Consider the following 19,280-nt stretch of genomic DNA (forward strand, 5'->3'; position numbering starts at 1 on the left):
AGGACAGGGGGTTGAGAGTTAGACCACACAGCACAGCACAGGACAGGGGGTTGAGAGTTAGACCACACAGCACAGGACAGGGGGTTGAGAGTTAGACCACACAGCACAGCACAGGACAGGGGGTTGAGAGTTAGACCACACAGCACAGCACAGGACAGGGGGTTGAGAGTTAGACCACACAGCACAGGACAGGGGGTTGAGAGTTAGACCACATAGCACAGGACAGGGGGTTGAGAGTTAGACCACACAGCACAGCACAGGACAGGGGGTTGAGAGTTAGACCACACAGCACAGGACAGGACAGGGGGTTGAGAGTTAGACCACACAGCACAGGACAGGGGGTTGAGAGTTAGACCACACAGCACAGCACAGGACAGGGGGTTGAGTGTTAGACCACACAGCACAGGACATGGGGTTGAGAGTTAGACCACACAGCACAGGACAGGGGGTTGAGAGTTAGAAAACACAGCACAGGACAGGGGGTTGAGAGTTAGACCACACAGCACAGCACAGGACAGGGGGTTGAGAGTTAGACCACACAGCACAGGACAGGGGGTTGAGAGTTAGACCACACAGCACAGGACAGGGGGTTGAGTGTTAGACCACACAGCACAGGACAGGGGGTTGAGAGTTAGACCACACAGCACAGGACAGGGGGTTGAGAGTTAGACCACACAGCACAGCACAGGACAGGGGGTTGAGAGTTAGACCACACAGCACAGGACAGGGGGTTGAGAGTTAGACCACACAGCACAGCACAGGGCAGGGGGTTAGAGAGTTAGACCACACAGCACAGGACAGGGGGTTGAGTGTTAGAAAACACAGCACAGGACAGGGGGTTGAGAGTTAGACCACACAGCACAGCACAGGACAGGGGGTTGAGAGTTAGACCACACAGCACAGCACAGGACAGGGGGTTGAGAGTTAGACCACACAGCACAGCACAGGGCAGGGGGTTGAGAGTTAGACCACACAGCACAGCACAGGACAGGGGGTTGAGAGTTAGACCACACAGCACAGCACAGGACAGGGGGTTGAGTGTTAGACCACACAGCACAGGACAGGGGGTTGAGAGTTAGACCACACAGCACAGCACAGGACAGGGGGTTGAGAGTTAGACCACACAGCACAGCACAGGACAGGGGGTTGAGAGTTAGACCACACAGCACAGCACAGGACAGGGGGTTGAGAGTTAGACCACACAGCACAGCACAGGACAGGGGGTTGAGTGTTAGACCACACAGCACAGGACAGGGGGTTGAGAGTTAGACCACACAGCACAGGACATGGGGTTGAGAGTTAGACCACACAGCACAGCACAGGACAGGGGGTTGAGAGTTAGACCACACAGCACAGCACAGGACAGGGGGTTGAGAGTTAGACCACACAGCACAGCACAGGACAGGGGGTTGAGAGTTAGACCACACAGCACAGCACAGGACAGGGGGTTGAGTGTTAGACCACACAGCACAGGACAGGGGGTTGAGAGTTAGACCACACAGCACAGGACAGGGGGTTGAGAGTTAGACCACACAGCACAGGACAGGGGGTTGAGAGTTAGACCACACAGCACAGGACAGGGGGTTGAGAGTTAGACCACACAGCACAGGACAGGGGGTTGAGAGTTAGACCACACAGCACAGGACATGGGGTTGAGAGTTAGACCACACAGCACAGCACAGGACAGGGGGTTGAGAGTTAGACCACACAGCACAGGACAGGACAGGGGGTTGAGAGTTAGACCACACAGCACAGCACAGGACAGGGGGTTGAGAGTTAGACCACACAGCACAGCACAGGACAGGGGGTTGAGAGTTAGACCACACAGCACAGCACAGGACAGGGGGTTGAGAGTTAGACCACACAGCACAGGACAGGACAGGGGGTTGAGAGTTAGACCACACAGCACAGGACAGGGGGTTGAGAGTTAGACCACACAGCACAGGACAGGGGGTTGAGTGTTAGACCACACAGCACAGGACAGGGGGTTGAGAGTTAGACCACACAGCACAGGACAGGGGGTTGAGAGTTAGACCACACAGCACAGCACAGGACAGGGGGTTGAGAGTTAGACCACACAGCACAGGACAGGGGGTTGAGAGTTAGACCACACAGCACAGGACATGACAGGGGGTTGAGAGTTAGACCACATAGCACAGGACAGGGGGTTGAGAGTTAGACCACACAGCACAGGACATGGGGTTGAGAGTTAGACCACACAGCACAGGACATGGGGTTGAGAGTTAGACCACACAGCACAGGACAGGACAGGGGGTTGAGAGTTAGACCACACAGCACAGCACAGGACAGGGGGTTGAGAGTTAGACCACACAGCACAGGACAGGACAGGGGGTTGAGAGTTAGACCACACAGCACAGCACAGGACAGGGGGTTGAGAGTTAGACCACACAGCACAGGACAGGGGGTTAAGAGTTAGACCACACAGCACAGGACATGGGGTTGAGAGTTAGACCACACAGCACAGGACAGGGGGTTGAGAGTTAGACCACACAGCACAGGACAGGGGGTTGAGAGTTAGACCACACAGCACAGGACATGGGGTTGAGAGTTAGACCACACAGCACAGGACATGGGGTTGAGAGTTAGACCACACAGCACAGCACAGGACAGGGGGTTGAGAGTTAGACCACACAGCACAGGACAGGGGGTTGAGAGTTAGACCACACAGCACAGGACAGGGGGTTGAGTGTTAGACCACACAGCACAGGACAGGGGGTTGAGAGTTAGACCACACAGCACAGGACAGGGGGTTGAGAGTTAGACCACACAGCACAGCACAGGACAGGGGGTTGAGAGTTAGACCACACAGCACAGGACAGGGGGTTGAGAGTTAGACCACACAGCACAGCACAGGGCAGGGGGTTAGAGAGTTAGACCACACAGCACAGGACAGGGGGTTGAGTGTTAGAAAACACAGCACAGGACAGGGGGTTGAGAGTTAGACCACACAGCACAGCACAGGACAGGGGGTTGAGAGTTAGACCACACAGCACAGCACAGGACAGGGGGTTGAGAGTTAGACCACACAGCACAGCACAGGGCAGGGGGTTGAGAGTTAGACCACACAGCACAGCACAGGACAGGGGGTTGAGAGTTAGACCACACAGCACAGCACAGGACAGGGGGTTGAGTGTTAGACCACACAGCACAGGACAGGGGGTTGAGAGTTAGACCACACAGCACAGCACAGGACAGGGGGTTGAGAGTTAGACCACACAGCACAGCACAGGACAGGGGGTTGAGAGTTAGACCACACAGCACAGCACAGGACAGGGGGTTGAGAGTTAGACCACACAGCACAGCACAGGACAGGGGGTTGAGTGTTAGACCACACAGCACAGGACAGGGGGTTGAGAGTTAGACCACACAGCACAGGACATGGGGTTGAGAGTTAGACCACACAGCACAGCACAGGACAGGGGGTTGAGAGTTAGACCACACAGCACAGCACAGGACAGGGGGTTGAGAGTTAGACCACACAGCACAGCACAGGACAGGGGGTTGAGAGTTAGACCACACAGCACAGCACAGGACAGGGGGTTGAGTGTTAGACCACACAGCACAGGACAGGGGGTTGAGAGTTAGACCACACAGCACAGGACAGGGGGTTGAGAGTTAGACCACACAGCACAGGACAGGGGGTTGAGAGTTAGACCACACAGCACAGGACAGGGGGTTGAGAGTTAGACCACACAGCACAGGACAGGGGGTTGAGAGTTAGACCACACAGCACAGGACATGGGGTTGAGAGTTAGACCACACAGCACAGCACAGGACAGGGGGTTGAGAGTTAGACCACACAGCACAGGACAGGACAGGGGGTTGAGAGTTAGACCACACAGCACAGCACAGGACAGGGGGTTGAGAGTTAGACCACACAGCACAGCACAGGACAGGGGGTTGAGAGTTAGACCACACAGCACAGCACAGGACAGGGGGTTGAGAGTTAGACCACACAGCACAGGACAGGACAGGGGGTTGAGAGTTAGACCACACAGCACAGGACAGGGGGTTGAGAGTTAGACCACACAGCACAGGACAGGGGGTTGAGTGTTAGACCACACAGCACAGGACAGGGGGTTGAGAGTTAGACCACACAGCACAGGACAGGGGGTTGAGAGTTAGACCACACAGCACAGCACAGGACAGGGGGTTGAGAGTTAGACCACACAGCACAGGACAGGGGGTTGAGAGTTAGACCACACAGCACAGGACATGACAGGGGGTTGAGAGTTAGACCACATAGCACAGGACAGGGGGTTGAGAGTTAGACCACACAGCACAGGACATGGGGTTGAGAGTTAGACCACACAGCACAGGACATGGGGTTGAGAGTTAGACCACACAGCACAGGACAGGACAGGGGGTTGAGAGTTAGACCACACAGCACAGCACAGGACAGGGGGGTTGAGAGTTAGACCACACAGCACAGGACAGGACAGGGGGTTGAGAGTTAGACCACACAGCACAGCACAGGACAGGGGGTTGAGAGTTAGACCACACAGCACAGGACAGGGGGTTAAGAGTTAGACCACACAGCACAGGACATGGGGTTGAGAGTTAGACCACACAGCACAGGACAGGGGGTTGAGAGTTAGACCACACAGCACAGGACAGGGGGTTGAGAGTTAGACCACACAGCACAGGACATGGGGTTGAGAGTTAGACCACACAGCACAGGACATGGGGTTGAGAGTTAGACCACACAGCACAGGACAGGGGGTTGAGAGTTAGACCACACAGCACAGCACAGGACAGGGGGTTGAGAGTTAGACCACACAGCACAGGACAGGGGGTTGAGAGTTAGACCACACAGCACAGGACAGGGGGTTGAGTGTTAGACCACACAGCACAGGACAGGGGGTTGAGAGTTAGACCACACAGCACAGCACAGGACAGGGGGTTGAGAGTTAGACCACACAGCACAGGACAGGACAGGGGGTTGAGAGTTAGACCACACAGCACAGCACAGCACAGGGGGTTGAGAGTTAGACCACACAGCACAGCACAGGACAGGGGGTTGAGTGTTAGACCACACAGCACAGCACAGGGGGTTGAGAGTTAGACCACACAGCACAGGACAGGGGGTTGAGAGTTAGACCACACAGCACAGCACAGGGCAGGGGGTTGAGAGTTAGACCACACAGCACAGGACAGGGGGTTGAGAGTTAGACCACACAGCACAGGACAGGGGGTTGAGAGTTAGACCACACAGCACAGGACAGGGGGTTGAGAGTTAGACCACACAGCACAGGACAGGACAGGGGGTTGAGAGTTAGACCACACAGCACAGGACAGGGGGTTGAGAGTTAGACCACACAGCACAGGACAGGGGGTTGAGAGTTAGACCACACAGCACAGGACAGGACAGGGGGTTGAGAGTTAGACCACACAGCACAGCACAGGACATGGGGTTGAGAGTTAGACCACACAGCACACAGGACAGGGGGTTGAGTGTTAGACCACACAGCACAGCACAGGACATGGGGTTGAGAGTTAGACCACACAGCACAGCACAGGACATGGGGTTGAGAGTTAGACCACACAGCACAGCACAGGACAGGGGGTTGAGAGTTAGACCACACAGCACAGCACAGGACAGGGGGTTGAGAGTTAGACCACACAGCACAGGACAGGGGGTTGAGTGTTAGACCACACAGCACAGGACAGGGGGTTGAGAGTTAGACCACACAGCAGACACAACACTCAATATTTCAAACAGAAAGTCCCAAATTCCCTATATAGTGCCTTATGGACCGTGGTCAAAAGTAGTGCACTAAATAGGGAATAAGGTTTCACTCGGGATGTAGATTGAGAGTGTAGTAATAGACCAAGACCAAGTACATTCAGTCAATATGGCCAGTAAATGTAAATGGTAGCGTGTTGCTGTCTGAAGTAAAGCTCTTGCTATTGTCTGGAACCAGGCTACCTTTGCCCCTTTTGACAAATACAGTATGAATTTCAATCTGTGGCTGTCTGATATATATGGAAAATAGCAAAGGAAAATCCCACCCAATATGTCCATGTGTCTGTCTGTGTCAGACCTGTCTACTCCTGTCTGGAAAGTTTGTTGGAGAGACACACTCACATTCAGGGTCATATGATATCCCCTCCACTCCCCACACACCCTCTGTTCCCAGTGAAATCAAACACTCCCATCTTTCTCGCATTAACTAGAAAAGCACTTCAAACTCCTTGGAAAACATTTCCTCTCTCACCTACGCAGGTCTCAAGCCCTCAAAACGGTGCCTTCTGAGACCTACACTGCCACCTGTATGAGGACTGTTCAACCCTCACTGTTGAGATGCCTGTGCTGTCACAAGACAGAAACAATCTATTGTATTTATGCCTCCTTTTGACCTTAAATGAATATGAAATGAAACTAACTGACAGCTTTTTGGCACATTTTAGCACTCACAATACAGTAATAAAAAGTTATTTTCATTCATTAAATACATCTACTACTTCTTAATTGTTTCCCTGAACACAGGCCTTATTCACTTCAAATACACTGTTCATAGAGGATTCATGAGGAGGCAGATAAGGCATGGAGTACTTAAACACAATGAGCACTCTGTGTCATGTTAGCTCAACTCAGAAACAAGTGAAGGAAACTATTTAACTGGGAAATCAGAGAGGAAAAAGCAGAAAATAAGGTTTATGCTGGACAGGATGCCTTAGAGTGGAAATGCTGGCACAGCCTCAACTAGTTCACTCCTGGGAACACTGGCCTCGGCTCGGCTCAGAGACAGGTAACCGCGACGACGGCTACACTAGGGTGTGTGTGTGTGTGTGTGTGTAAGCATGAACTCACCTTGGAGAACAGGTGGAAACAGCCCAGTCGGCTGATGACACAGTACACCTCAGGAAGGCGAGGCCCTTTCCCACTCGGCTGGAACAGGGGCACAAATTAAGAGTCTCGTCAGTCACTGGGGAAGAGAGGCTTGTAAGGTAACACACACAGTAATGTGGCAATAGATACTAAGATAAGATACTTGGTTAGGTTTATAATGCAACATCAATGAGAATATACTGAAACACTACCATACACACAAACTGTACTTGCTTTTATTCAGATAAAGTACCAGGTTAGTTCACAATCAGCTGTGGTTGAACAAATATTTATAAGTCTGGTCTTTCAGCTGCTGGAGGTAGACGTATTTCATCTGGAGAGACTGAGGCTTCCCATTGTAAACTAAACACAGGTGCTGCAGTCTCTACACAGTTAATGAATACCTCTACCCTCCACACTAAACAATCACAGACCAATCTACTCTGGAGCCAACCAGGCCTCCTGGATCTATCCATCTCCTAACACACACACATATCTGCACAGACACACACACACACACACACACAAATTAACACGTGCATACATATAAAGAAATCCCGATCCACTTGTCCATATTAGGTATGCAATTTTCTCCTCTGCTTTCTCCAAATGGATGATTAAATCAAGCATGTGGAACTTGGTTAAAGTCCTTAGGAATGTGTTGTTCATGCCAACTCCTTAGACTTCCACCAGGGAAGGAAGGAGCTGGGTTACCGGAGAGGAGGAAACTCACCTCTCTCACAGCACCAGGAGTCGTCTGATCTACAGCTACTTAATGTCAGCAACTACTGAGCTCAATACAGTCAAGTAACAGTCAGAACTGAGTTTAAGAATGGCCCCCATCTCGGTCTACGCGACACACAAATACAGTAGACTACTAAAACACACTGACAAACCCTACAAAACATACACACTTTGTGAATGTACACATTCTTGGGTATAACAGTGACATTAAAAAAAATCACAGCAAGCACAACATCCCACACAGCCATACTTTCTGAACTGTGGGCTCGTCATAAAATATCAAATGACTAGAAACCCTTACGGGCGGGTTGTGCTCTACAATGACAAACTTAGACATTTCATGGCTTGTTTTTCGGCATTCTTCTCCTGAGAAACTCTCATGAAACAGAAGGAGTCCAGTTTTACTAGGATTCATCGCAACCATTTTGAAAGGCCAAAACGACCAAGCTTTGTTACATACAGACATTAAAATTCCTATTCATACCCAGCTTGGTGACGCAATAACACCTCAATGGTCCCACAGGAAAGAAAAAACCCTTGTCAAAACAAACAGGGCTGGCTCAGCAGGGTGTGAACAGAACAGAGACCAGTGAACTAATGGTGGCTTGCTTACCAGCAGACGCCTGCAGTACCCAAACCTCCTGCTGCCATCCTCTCCAGTCAACATGAACGAGAAGGTCTCACTGTACCGAAACACACACACACACACACACACACACACACACACACACACACACACACACACACACACACACACACACACACACACACACACACACACACACACACACACACACACACACACACACACACACACACACACACACACACACACACACACACACACACACTCTGTTATAGTCAAACCAGCACACAGATTGTAGAGATTGAACAGTGATCAAAGGAAACGTAGTGTTGGATCTCATTCACACTTTAGGGTTGGTGAAGTAGCCCAGTCTCTGTGGCGGAGAGAGAAGGCTGTTTTAGGGACCCACGTTGTCAGGAGCAGGAGTGAGAGTAAGAGTCTACCAGGATTTCATGAAGATAATGGCATTACATCTTTGTGTTTTCTTCCTAATTTTACTCATTGATATTTACACGTCTAATCATTCTATTGATTTGTTAGTTTTTTTACCTTAATCTATATATGGAACACTTGTGCATCACAACTGATTAGTACCCATCTGGTTCAGGCAAGGAATGGGACTAATAAGCCAACAGTGTGGTGGTGAGCTTTCCTCCGTGATGCAGTGGGGTTGTACAGTAATCTGTACTGTACCTGCTGTATTCAGACACTGGGGTCCAGTCCTTGGCATCTGGAAAGCAGAACTGGGGGATGGCTTTGAGTCTCTGCTCTGCCTCCCTCATCAGCTTGGTGGGCCTCTCTAGCTGTGAGACGAGACGAGAAAGGAACAGGAAACGCCTCAGTCAGAAACAGACCCAGACGCTTACAGTCTACTGAGTCTGTCCTCTTTACAGGGTCCCCAAAAATGTCCCCTACAGTAAGAATAAATGACCAGCCTAAGCATTCTCCCACACAGGGTCAGCGCCTCCTCCCCTTATCACCCCCAACCCCCCTCTCTACCCTCCCCCCCCGACATCATTGGGTCAGGCTTTTCTCTGGCAGAGAACCAACATACCGATATCTCCCAGGGGATTCTATCACTGAACCAAATCTTAAATAGCTTAAAAAGAGATCTTTGAGTAAGTAAACACTTAACTACCATAGAAACCGTTTCCTGGTTACACCACTTACTGTAAATAAACTCCGAAAACTCCCTCAACCCGTATGTTACGGCCATGGCCCTACTCTTCAGAAATATCTGCATTTACAGTACCTTCAGAAAGTATTCACACCCGTGGACTTTTTCCCACATTTTGTTGTGTTACAGTCTGAATTTAAAATGGATTACATTTACATTTTGTGTCACTGGCCTACACACAATACCTCATAATGTCAAAGTGGAATTATATTTTTAGAAACACTTACAAATACATTTTAAATTAAAAAGCTGAAATGTCTTGAGTCAATAAATATTCAACCCCTTCGCTATGGCAAGCCAAAACAAGTTCATGAGTAAAAATGTGCTTAACAACTCACATTAAGTTGCATTGACAAAAATTGTGATTAACATAATTTTTTCATGACTTCCTCATCTCTGTACCCACACACATACAATTATCTGTAAAGTCCTTCAGTCGAGCAGTGAATTTAAAACACAGATTCAACCACAAAGACCAGAGATGTTTTCCAATGCCTCGTAGAGAAGGGCACCAATTGGTAGATGGGTAAAATTTTTTACAGACATTAAATATCCCTTTGCGCATGGTGAAGTTATTAATTACACGTCGGATAGTGTATCAATACACCCAGTCACTACAGTCCTTCCTAACTCAGTTGCCGGAGAGGAAGGAAACCACTCAGGGATTTCACCATGAGGTCAATTGTGACTTTAAAACAGTTACAGAATTTAATGGCTATGATAGGAGAAAACTGAGAATGGATCAACAACACTGTAGTTACTCCACAATACTAACCTAAATGAAAATAAGGAAGCCTTTACAGAATAAAAATCTTCCAAAACATGCATCCTGTTTGTAATAAAGCACTAAAGAAAAACTGCAAAACATGTAACAAAGAAATTAACTTCTTGTCCTGAATACAAAGTGTTATGTTTGGGGCAAATCCAACACAACACATCACTGAGTACCACTCTTCATATTTTCAAGCATGGTGGTGGTTGCATCATGTTATGGGTATACTAGTCATCAGCAAGGACTGCACAGGGTTTTTTGGGATAAAAATAAACTAAATAGAACTAAGCACAGTCAAAATCCTAGAGGAAAACCTGGTTCAGTCTGCTTTCCAACAGACACTGGGAGACAAATTCACCTTTCAGCAGGACAATAACCTAAAACACAAGGCCAAATATACACTGGAGTTGCTAACCAAGACAACATTGAATGTTCCTGAGTGGCTTAGTTACAGTTTTGACTTAAATCAGCTTGAAAATCTATGGCAAGACTTGAAAATGGCTATCTATAAATGATCAACAACCAACTTGACAGAGCTTGAAGAATTAAAAAAATAATAACATGCAAATATTGTACAATCCAGGTGTGCAAAGCTCTTAGTAGACTTACCCAGAAAGACTTAGCTGTAATCGCTGCCAAAAGTGATTATAACATGTACTGACTCAGGGGTATGAATACTTATGTAAATTAGATATTTCTGTATTAGCTTTTTTTTATGTGCTAAAATTTCTAAAAACCTGTTTTCACTTTGTCATTATGGGGTATTGTGTGTAGATGAGTGGGACATTTTTTTATTATTAATTTTGAATTCAGGCTTTAACACAACAAAATATGAATAAGTCAAGGGGTATGAATACTTTCTGAAGGAACTGTATGTGCTGGACTAATGTGGCCATAATGGCTACTAAAAGTAGATTAGATAACACAGATGTTTTTGACCACAGAAATCAATATTGTTCTGTATGAAAATGAGCCATTTTCAATTCTATTTCAACATGCAAACAACATTGGTAAGGGTCTCCGACCTCCATATATCACAGCTCTCAGCATACAGACTTCTGTAGGTCCAGTGAGTAATGTCTCAGAAGAAACAGTTATCGACCAGGACCCCTTCCTGTTTAAATCCGTTCTCTCACTTAAGGGACTTGACACTGCTGTCTGACCCATGACCAAGGGGCCCGAGGGGCAAGAATACAGTTTGGTTGTTCCCTTACCTTGGGGAACTGGTAGGTGACTTCGGGAAAGAAGGAGTTCTTGGTGGGCTTCTTCTTGAGGGACACCACCACAAAGTACTCAAACAGCTCCCTCTCCTGCCACTCAATCAGCTGCAGCTCCAGTGTGCGGTAGCTAGGGGCCCGCCGCAGCATTGACTGCAGTTTCAGCAGCCTCTGGGTGTGGGCTGGGGAGAGAAGAGAGAGGGATATGGACAGTTCAACCTTCAGTACAGGGTTGTATTAACAAAATGCATATCCCAAATACTGTGTACTACACACAACTGACAGCAATCACAGCAAATAGTGCACTACAAGCCATGAAGACTGACAAAGAGCTTACAGTCCAACATCCACTTCCCATCTAACAAAACACATTCCCATAACTAATGAAATGTTACCATTGGATTCCCCTTAGGTTGAGAGAGAACATAACGAGAGAATGTTCTCCAAACATTATTGGAACATATTTAGTCAAGTATGATGTTTCCAAAACCATGTTACGATGTAAAAGGAAATCAAACATTCAAGGACCCCTGAAAAGTTGCCACGCGGTTCCTGGGATGATTAAAAAAAAGAGAAAAGAAAATGCTTTGAAAACCAAACAAATGGAGGTTAAATGATTGTTATCTCTAACCTACCAAAAGCATTCTGGGAACCAAAACTTAACCGGATTTAAAACGTTAGCTGGGTTTCAACACACTGATTAAACCTCTATACTCACACATGTTTATCCTCACACAGTCCAACACATAACAACCTAAACACAGATTAGAGAGAAATACAAACCTTATAGTTCACCATAACTGTCATCACAGATGGCTTGTGTTTAAAACAGAGTATGAACAGAATCAGCAACAAGTTCGGACACAGTGCATTTAGTATTTATTCAAAAGAATGACAGTTGTATAGTCTATATCACATCCATTACGTCTTCATTTTGCCTTTCAGTTACATTTCTGTGGTCCCTTTGGTCACAAGTCACTTGATCGATGTCTCGTTCCAAACACCGACTTGTCACAACAGAGACATGCGCTTGTTGTATCTGCTGTGACTGGGACAAATCCTCTGTCTGTGCAGAAACAGACAGCTATAGACCAAGTGCACCATTGTTCTCCAGGGACTGAGCATCAACTGCATACTGTGACCTCTCACCTTTGAACCTGTCATCAGAGTCGCTCTCGCTCTCGCTGTTGTCATCTGTAAACAGATCGGAGAGAGAAAAAAGGTTTGTTTAGGGTCAGGGGTCAACTCTACAATTATGTTTATGCCATAGAGATGAGATGACTGGGACACTATGTGGGTGGGGGAGACACAAATATTTACTCCCTGATCCAGACAGTGGATGGAGAGAAGGAAGGGAGGAGCCCCTATGTACCTCTCAGAGATGCCGTCTCAATATTAGACAAGGACAGCTTCTTCAGCCTCTTCTTCCCTCTCTTGGTAGAGTAAATGGAGTTGATTCTCTGGACAATCTGTAAACAGTGAGAGGAAAGGGGAAGCTCAGTGTGTGTACAACCTACAGTAGAGGACTATCTGATCTCCTGTGGTGAAGCTCTTCAAAGTTGGCTCCATTCAGTGTGTGGGAGGAGGAAGAGAGAGACATAAAATCCTTCTCAGTGCCCTCTCTCTCTGCATGTCCAGAACTATCCCTGGGATATGGCTTGTGTTTAAAACAAAGTATGAACAGAATCAGCAAAGCGTTTCGAACACAGTGCATTTAAGAATTATTCAAAAGAATGACATTTGTATAGTCTATAGCAAATCCATCTTCATTTTGCCTTCCAGATAGATGCATGGCCCCGTAGATACATGGCTTGCAAGAATAGAATAGTCCTTGAGGAGATCCTCATGGAGAGAACAGGTTCATTCCTACAGCCTGGAGTGTTTTATATTGTACCTTGGGGATCCTCCGGTGCCTACGGGAGGCCAGGGTGTCGCTGGCGCTGCTCAGGCTGTCATCCAGCAGGCAGCAGGGGGAGGGAGAGACCCCCAGCTGGGGCGGCAGCAGCAGCATGTCATCATGGCTGTGTCGCTTGGACAGGCGGGATGCCCGGTGACTCTTCTTGTCTGTGGGACCAGAGAGGCGCAGGGACTGGCTACTGGGCTGAGAGGGCAGCTGTGGAGGGGGAGAGAGAGGACAATACTGAGGCTGTGTCCCAGATGGCAACCTATTCACTTTATAGTGCACTATTTCTGACCAGGGCCTATAGGATGACGCAATGGATCTTGGTTTGGTCTGGGATTGACTGAGGTTTTTGTCATGACAATAAGTAATCGTACCCAATAACACAATATATTTTCCTCATCGCACAGTGACCTCATTCCCAGTTGAACACAAGGAAAAATCTTTCCTACGACGAGACAGTGCCCTTCCATATTAAAGCAGCAGAGCCAAACCTACATTTCCAGGCAGACTGACAGTATTTTACTGGAACTCCACCAGGATTCAACACATCAAAAGGCTTCTGTAGCGCAAATAATGAGAAATCAGGCTGTGAAATAAGATTATTGGAGGATCCTGTCCAGGTTTCAGAGATCTAACTCCAGTCTGAGGGAGGAAAATATCTCAGTTCTGCTAGCTAGCTGGGTTACCTGAGGAGGTGAGTTGAGTTTCTGGGAGGTCCAGGTCCGGTTGCTTTCCGGTACCAATCGGTTCTTCCGACCCAAACTCCTCCTCTTCAGGTCCACGTCCTCGTACGGGTTCTCCTTCTCTGTGTGACGACATTAAGAAAACAGATTAAGGTCTAAGATAACAGCAGCAGCTGTTCAGAAGGATCTGTTGAGGTTCAGGGAGAAGGAAGGTATTTGACTAGACAAGACAAAGCCAGAGGGGCTTCAGGCCAGAGTCTGTGTGAGATGACGGGGGGCAGGAGAGGGAGTTGGGGGGCAGGAGAGAGGCTCCCTGTGGTGTAGCTCAGATCAGATAAGTCATGCAGGGCCCAGGTTAAAGGTCAATCTCAGCTGGCTGCTACAATGCCCAAATGTACTGTCTCTTTAAACAGTTACTGTTGGCCCAGGGCCCCGGCGGCCCCGCTGGCCCCTGATCGACTGCACTGTGCCGAGACTCCCGGACACTGGGCTGCTAGGGGTGAGTCATGGCCGGAGTATGCAGGCTGTCTGCTGCGGGAGGCGAAGGGGAGGAGAGGAGCGGGACATCCTCCTCCTCTTCCTCCTCCTCTCAGGTATCACTGAACTTCATTCTTACATCCTTTCAATGAGACTGTTGATGTAGAAATTACCACTCAACATTTCAGAGGTGTTGCACAAAGAGTTTTGGGTTTTCCCACTCCACACTGACGGGAATCTCACACAGCACTGCTTTCACTGATGTCACTTGGAAAAGGGCCAGCCAGCGAGTATAAAAACTTGTATAACACCCCTGCCCATGTCCATCCAGACGTGCTCTGAGAATAACATTTCAGCTGGGTCTGAAAAGGTTGTGAGAAAACGAAGGAACTGCACTAAAAAGGAAAACAGAGCCAGATGGTGTGGAAAGGCATGAGGGAAAAGACTTGCAGTGAAAGACGAGCAAGAGTCTTACAACAGAGCTAGTGTCTGTTAAAAGAGACTACACTAAATCTACACTTCAGCATCTCAATGATGGAAGAGAATCCTATAAACTGGAGGAACACCTTGAAGGCCAACATTAAACTGTGCTAAATGTATCTGTTAAAGGTATCTGTTTTGTTAAACGGGGTTCATCATTTATTGCCTATTTATGATCCATCTTAGTGAGATCATCAGTGCATTCTGCCATGTCATACTAAAAATGAAAGTCCAGTCAGACTGGGCTCTTCCCTCTTCCCTCCCTATGTATTATCAGAGCTGATGAATACAATAACAGGCCTGGGTATAGCTGGGACCATAAACCGAAAATTGAGACTGACCATACCGATCACTTATCGCAGGCATTTTGCTGATATTGTTCATTACGATAAGTAGCCTATACTAGAGAAATATGAAGTTTGAAATGAAATAAGTTTACTAATATGTGTGATTGTTAATGGGACAATTGATGGCTACAAGCATCACACTAGTAGTAGTAGTTTTAAGGGTAATATAAAAACAATATACGGTGGCACATGCACATTGTTATAAACTATTGTTATATTTATAATTATCACATCAATTCAGGCAATTTATCGCGATATGGATGTTTGTCTGTATGGCCCAGCTCTAGGGCTGGACTGACGTCTCAGTGCTCTGGACCCCATTCCACTGAAGCAGAGTAATGACAGCCTGCCGGGATGATGATATGTCTCCCTGGCTTCTGACGCACTGGAGGGTACTAATCAACTGCTGTGGTTACTCACATCCAAACACACACACACACACACACACACACACACACACACACACACACACACACACACACACACACACACACACACACACACACACACACACTGGGCACACCTCTCCTGACCTGGCTGCACCCACACTGTGACTCGGCATCTGTTTACACAATAGGCTCTCTCTAGAGCGAGACAGAGGACAGACTATCTACACAATGTCAGGATGGGATTACCCCATAAAAGGGCTATGGACAGAATGTCCCTCGCCATCGAGTGGCTGCTACAGTGGCACCAGTCATTCATGTAATAAACAGAGATGTTCACGGGACCAAAACGGGCTTGAGATCCGTCTAAACATTTGGTGGCACCACAAACCATGCTGTAACTGTACAGTGTACATCCTTCAGAGAAGGCTTGTGACCACATGGGCCAAATTTGTTGGGAGATATATATAGTATTTTTGGATCTAAATTGTTTAACACTCATACCTCAAAAATGCTCAAAACTACAGTATACATTCAACTGTAAATTAAAGAGAAATGCCATACTGTATTCATCAGCAATTCATAAATCTATGTGAAATGTATGATTACATAGACAAAACAAAGCATCATTATTCCAGTCAGCAGATTCCCATGCAGTGTTAAGAGCGGAGATAATCTGGCTCAGACAGACAGGCCAGGGAGGCCATTTTACCTCACCACCACCACTGTTGACATAATGATGTTAGAGAGACTCAGTTCAGCTTGGGGTTGATGACGCAGACATAATCCATTACTGTTGAGTCACTGTTGTGTACAGAACCTGATTCACCAGACGGGAAACCGATTCCCAGTGGCACTACGCTAATCAAACTATAGCTTGACATAATATAACCACTTATACCATAAATCTTCTTCGGGAACGGTGTCCCATCCACGGGACGGTTGATCTAACGTAAGCTAATGCGATTAGCATGAGGTTGTAAGTAACAAGAAAATTTCCCAGGACATACAGTTGAAGTCGGAAGTTTACATACACTTAGGTTGGAGTCATTAATACTTGTTTTTCAACCACTCCACAAATTTCTTGTTAACAAACTATAGTTTTGGCAAGTCGGTTAGGACATCTACTTTGTACATGACACAAGTAATTTTTCCAACAATTGCTTACAGACAGATTATTTCACCTATAATTCACTGTATCACAATTCCAGTGGGTCAGAAGTTTACATACACTAAGTTGACTGTGCCTTTAAACAGCTTGGAAAATTCCGGAAAATGATGCAATGGCTTTAGAAGCTTCTGATAGGCTAATTGACATAATTTGAGTCAATTGCAGGTGTACCTATGGATGTATTTCAAGGCCTACCTTCAAACTCAGTGCCTCTTTGCTTGATATCATGGGAAAATCAAAAGAAATCAGCCAAGACCTCAGAAAAAAAATTGTAGACCTCCACAAGTCTGGTTCATCCTTGGGAGCAGTTTCCAAATGCCTGAAGGTACCACATTCATCTGTACAAACAATAGTGTGCAAGTATAAACACCATGGGACCACGCAGCCATCATACCGCTCAGGAAGGAGATACATTCTGTCTCCTAGAGATGAACGTACTTTGGTGTGGCAAGTGCAAATCAATCCCAGAACAACAGAAAAGGACCTTGTGAAGATGCTGTAGGAAACCAGTACAAAAGTATCTATATCCACAGTAAAACGAGTCCTATATCGACATAACCTGAAAGGCTGCTCAGCAAGGAAGAAGCCACTGCTCCAAAACCGCTATAAAAAAGCCAGACTACAGTTTGCAACGGCACATGGGGACAAAGATCGCACTTTTTGGAGAAATGTCCTCTGGTCTGATGAAACTAAAATATAACTGTTTGGCCATAATTACCATTGTTATGTTTGGAAGAAAAAGGGAGAGGCTTGCAAGCCAAAGAACACCATCCCAACCGTGAAGCACGGGGTGGCAGCATCATGTTGTTGGGGTGCTTTGCTGCAGGAGGGACTGGTGCATTTCACAAAATAGATGGCATCATGAGAAAGGAAAATTATGTTGATATATTGAAGCAACATCTCAAGACATCAGTCAGGAAGTTAAAGCTTGGTCGCAAATGAGTCTTCTAAATAGACAATGACCCCAAGCATACCTCCAAAGTTGTGGCAAAATGGCTTAAGGATAACAAAGTCAAGGTATTGGAGTGGCCATCACAAAGCCCTGACCTCAAACCTATAGAAAATTTGTGGGCAGAATTGAAAAAGCGTGACTTCACTGGCTTCAGAATTAGAAACCAGTGAATATTGGCAAATGTCCAGTCACTCAAGAATTCATTTGAGAGTCTCCTATCAGAGAGACTTGAAAAGCTGCAATATTATGTTTTACTGAAACGTGGCTGGATGATGACGCTATGCACGTAGTACTCAGTGGATTCTCCATGCAGTGGCAGGATCGGACGGCAGCTTCGGGGAAGTCAAAAGGAGGAGTGTGTTTTTTTCATAAATAACAACTGGTGTGCTGCTTCCAGTATGAAGGAAATATCTAGCTTTTGCTCACCTGATATAGAATAACTCATGGTTAGCTACAGACCCTTTTATCTACCAAGAGAGTTCTCATCTGTAATTATCACAGCTGTCTACATCCATCCACAAGCCAACACCACTCTGGCACTCAACTAACTGTATGGGGCCATAAACAAACAAGTGGCTGGGTGGAGAATTAAAACCATCCTACCTCACTTCTACCAACACGTCTCCTGTGCCACTAAAGGCACTAAAACTATGGACCACTTTTTTGCTACCTACAGAAATGCATACAAGGCCCTCCCTCGTCCTCCCTTTGGCAAATCTGACCATGACTACATTATCCTGCTTCATGTTTACAAACAAAAGCTCAAACAGGAAGTACCAGTGATGCACTGAATATGGAAGTTGTTGGATGAAGAAGACGGGAGGCTATAAGACTATTTTTCTAGTACAGACTGGAATATGTTCCGGGATTTAACCGATAGCATTGAGGAGTTTACCACAACAGTCACAGGCTTCATCAATAAGTACATAGACTATAAGAATGTATCAAAACCAAAAACCATGGATTACAGGCAATATCCACGCTGGTCTAAAGGCTAGAGCTACTGCTTACAAGGGACAGGACACGGACATGGACACAACAAAGAAAGCCTCTCCGACCTCCGACAAGACATCAAACATGCAAAAGGACAATATAGGAGGAAGGTGAAATGCAATCACAAGGCTGGAATACCAGGGCGTGTTCTCAAAGCATGTGCAGACCAGCTGGCAAGTGTCTTCACAGACATTTTCAATCTCTCCTTGTCCCAGTCTGTAATCCCCAAATGTTTCAAACTGCCACCATTGTCCCTATTCCCAAGCGCTCCAATGTAATCTGCCTAAATGACTATTGCCCTGTGGCACTCAGACCTGTAATTATGAAGTGCTTTGAAAGGCTGGCCATGACAAACATCAACACCATCATCCCAGACTCACTACACCCACTCCAATTTGCATACCCCCCTGACAGATCCACACATGAAGCAATCACAATTGCACTTCACACTGCCCTCTTCCACCTGGACAGGAGGGAAAACAACTATGTGAGAATGCTGTTCATAGACTACAGCTCAGCGTCCAACACCATAGTCCTCT

At 46.9% G+C, this 19,280-nt stretch overlaps 1 protein-coding gene across 4 annotated transcripts in view; it reads right to left on the minus strand.

Moving 5' to 3' along the window:
• Window positions 1-19,280, minus strand: part of dennd2b (DENN domain containing 2B) — an 87,716-nt gene that overhangs the window by 18,456 nt on the left and 49,980 nt on the right. For all 4 annotated transcript variants that reach the window (XM_045708823.1, XM_045708822.1, XM_045708824.1 and 1 more), the window contains 8 exons: window positions 13,939-14,057; window positions 13,244-13,462; window positions 12,722-12,818; window positions 12,499-12,543; window positions 11,347-11,531; window positions 8,877-8,986; window positions 8,211-8,280; window positions 6,836-6,913 (listed from right to left, as the gene is read on the minus strand). In XM_045708823.1, the coding sequence (XP_045564779.1) occupies window positions 6,836-6,913; window positions 8,211-8,280; window positions 8,877-8,986; window positions 11,347-11,531; window positions 12,499-12,543; window positions 12,722-12,818; window positions 13,244-13,462; window positions 13,939-14,057 (923 nt within the window). The remainder of the gene's footprint in view (window positions 1-6,835; window positions 6,914-8,210; window positions 8,281-8,876; window positions 8,987-11,346; window positions 11,532-12,498; window positions 12,544-12,721; window positions 12,819-13,243; window positions 13,463-13,938; window positions 14,058-19,280) is intronic.

Source organism: Salmo salar, chromosome ssa26 (assembly GCF_905237065.1).
Source record: "Salmo salar chromosome ssa26, Ssal_v3.1, whole genome shotgun sequence".
In the NCBI taxonomy this organism is placed as follows: domain Eukaryota; kingdom Metazoa; phylum Chordata; class Actinopteri; order Salmoniformes; family Salmonidae; genus Salmo; species Salmo salar.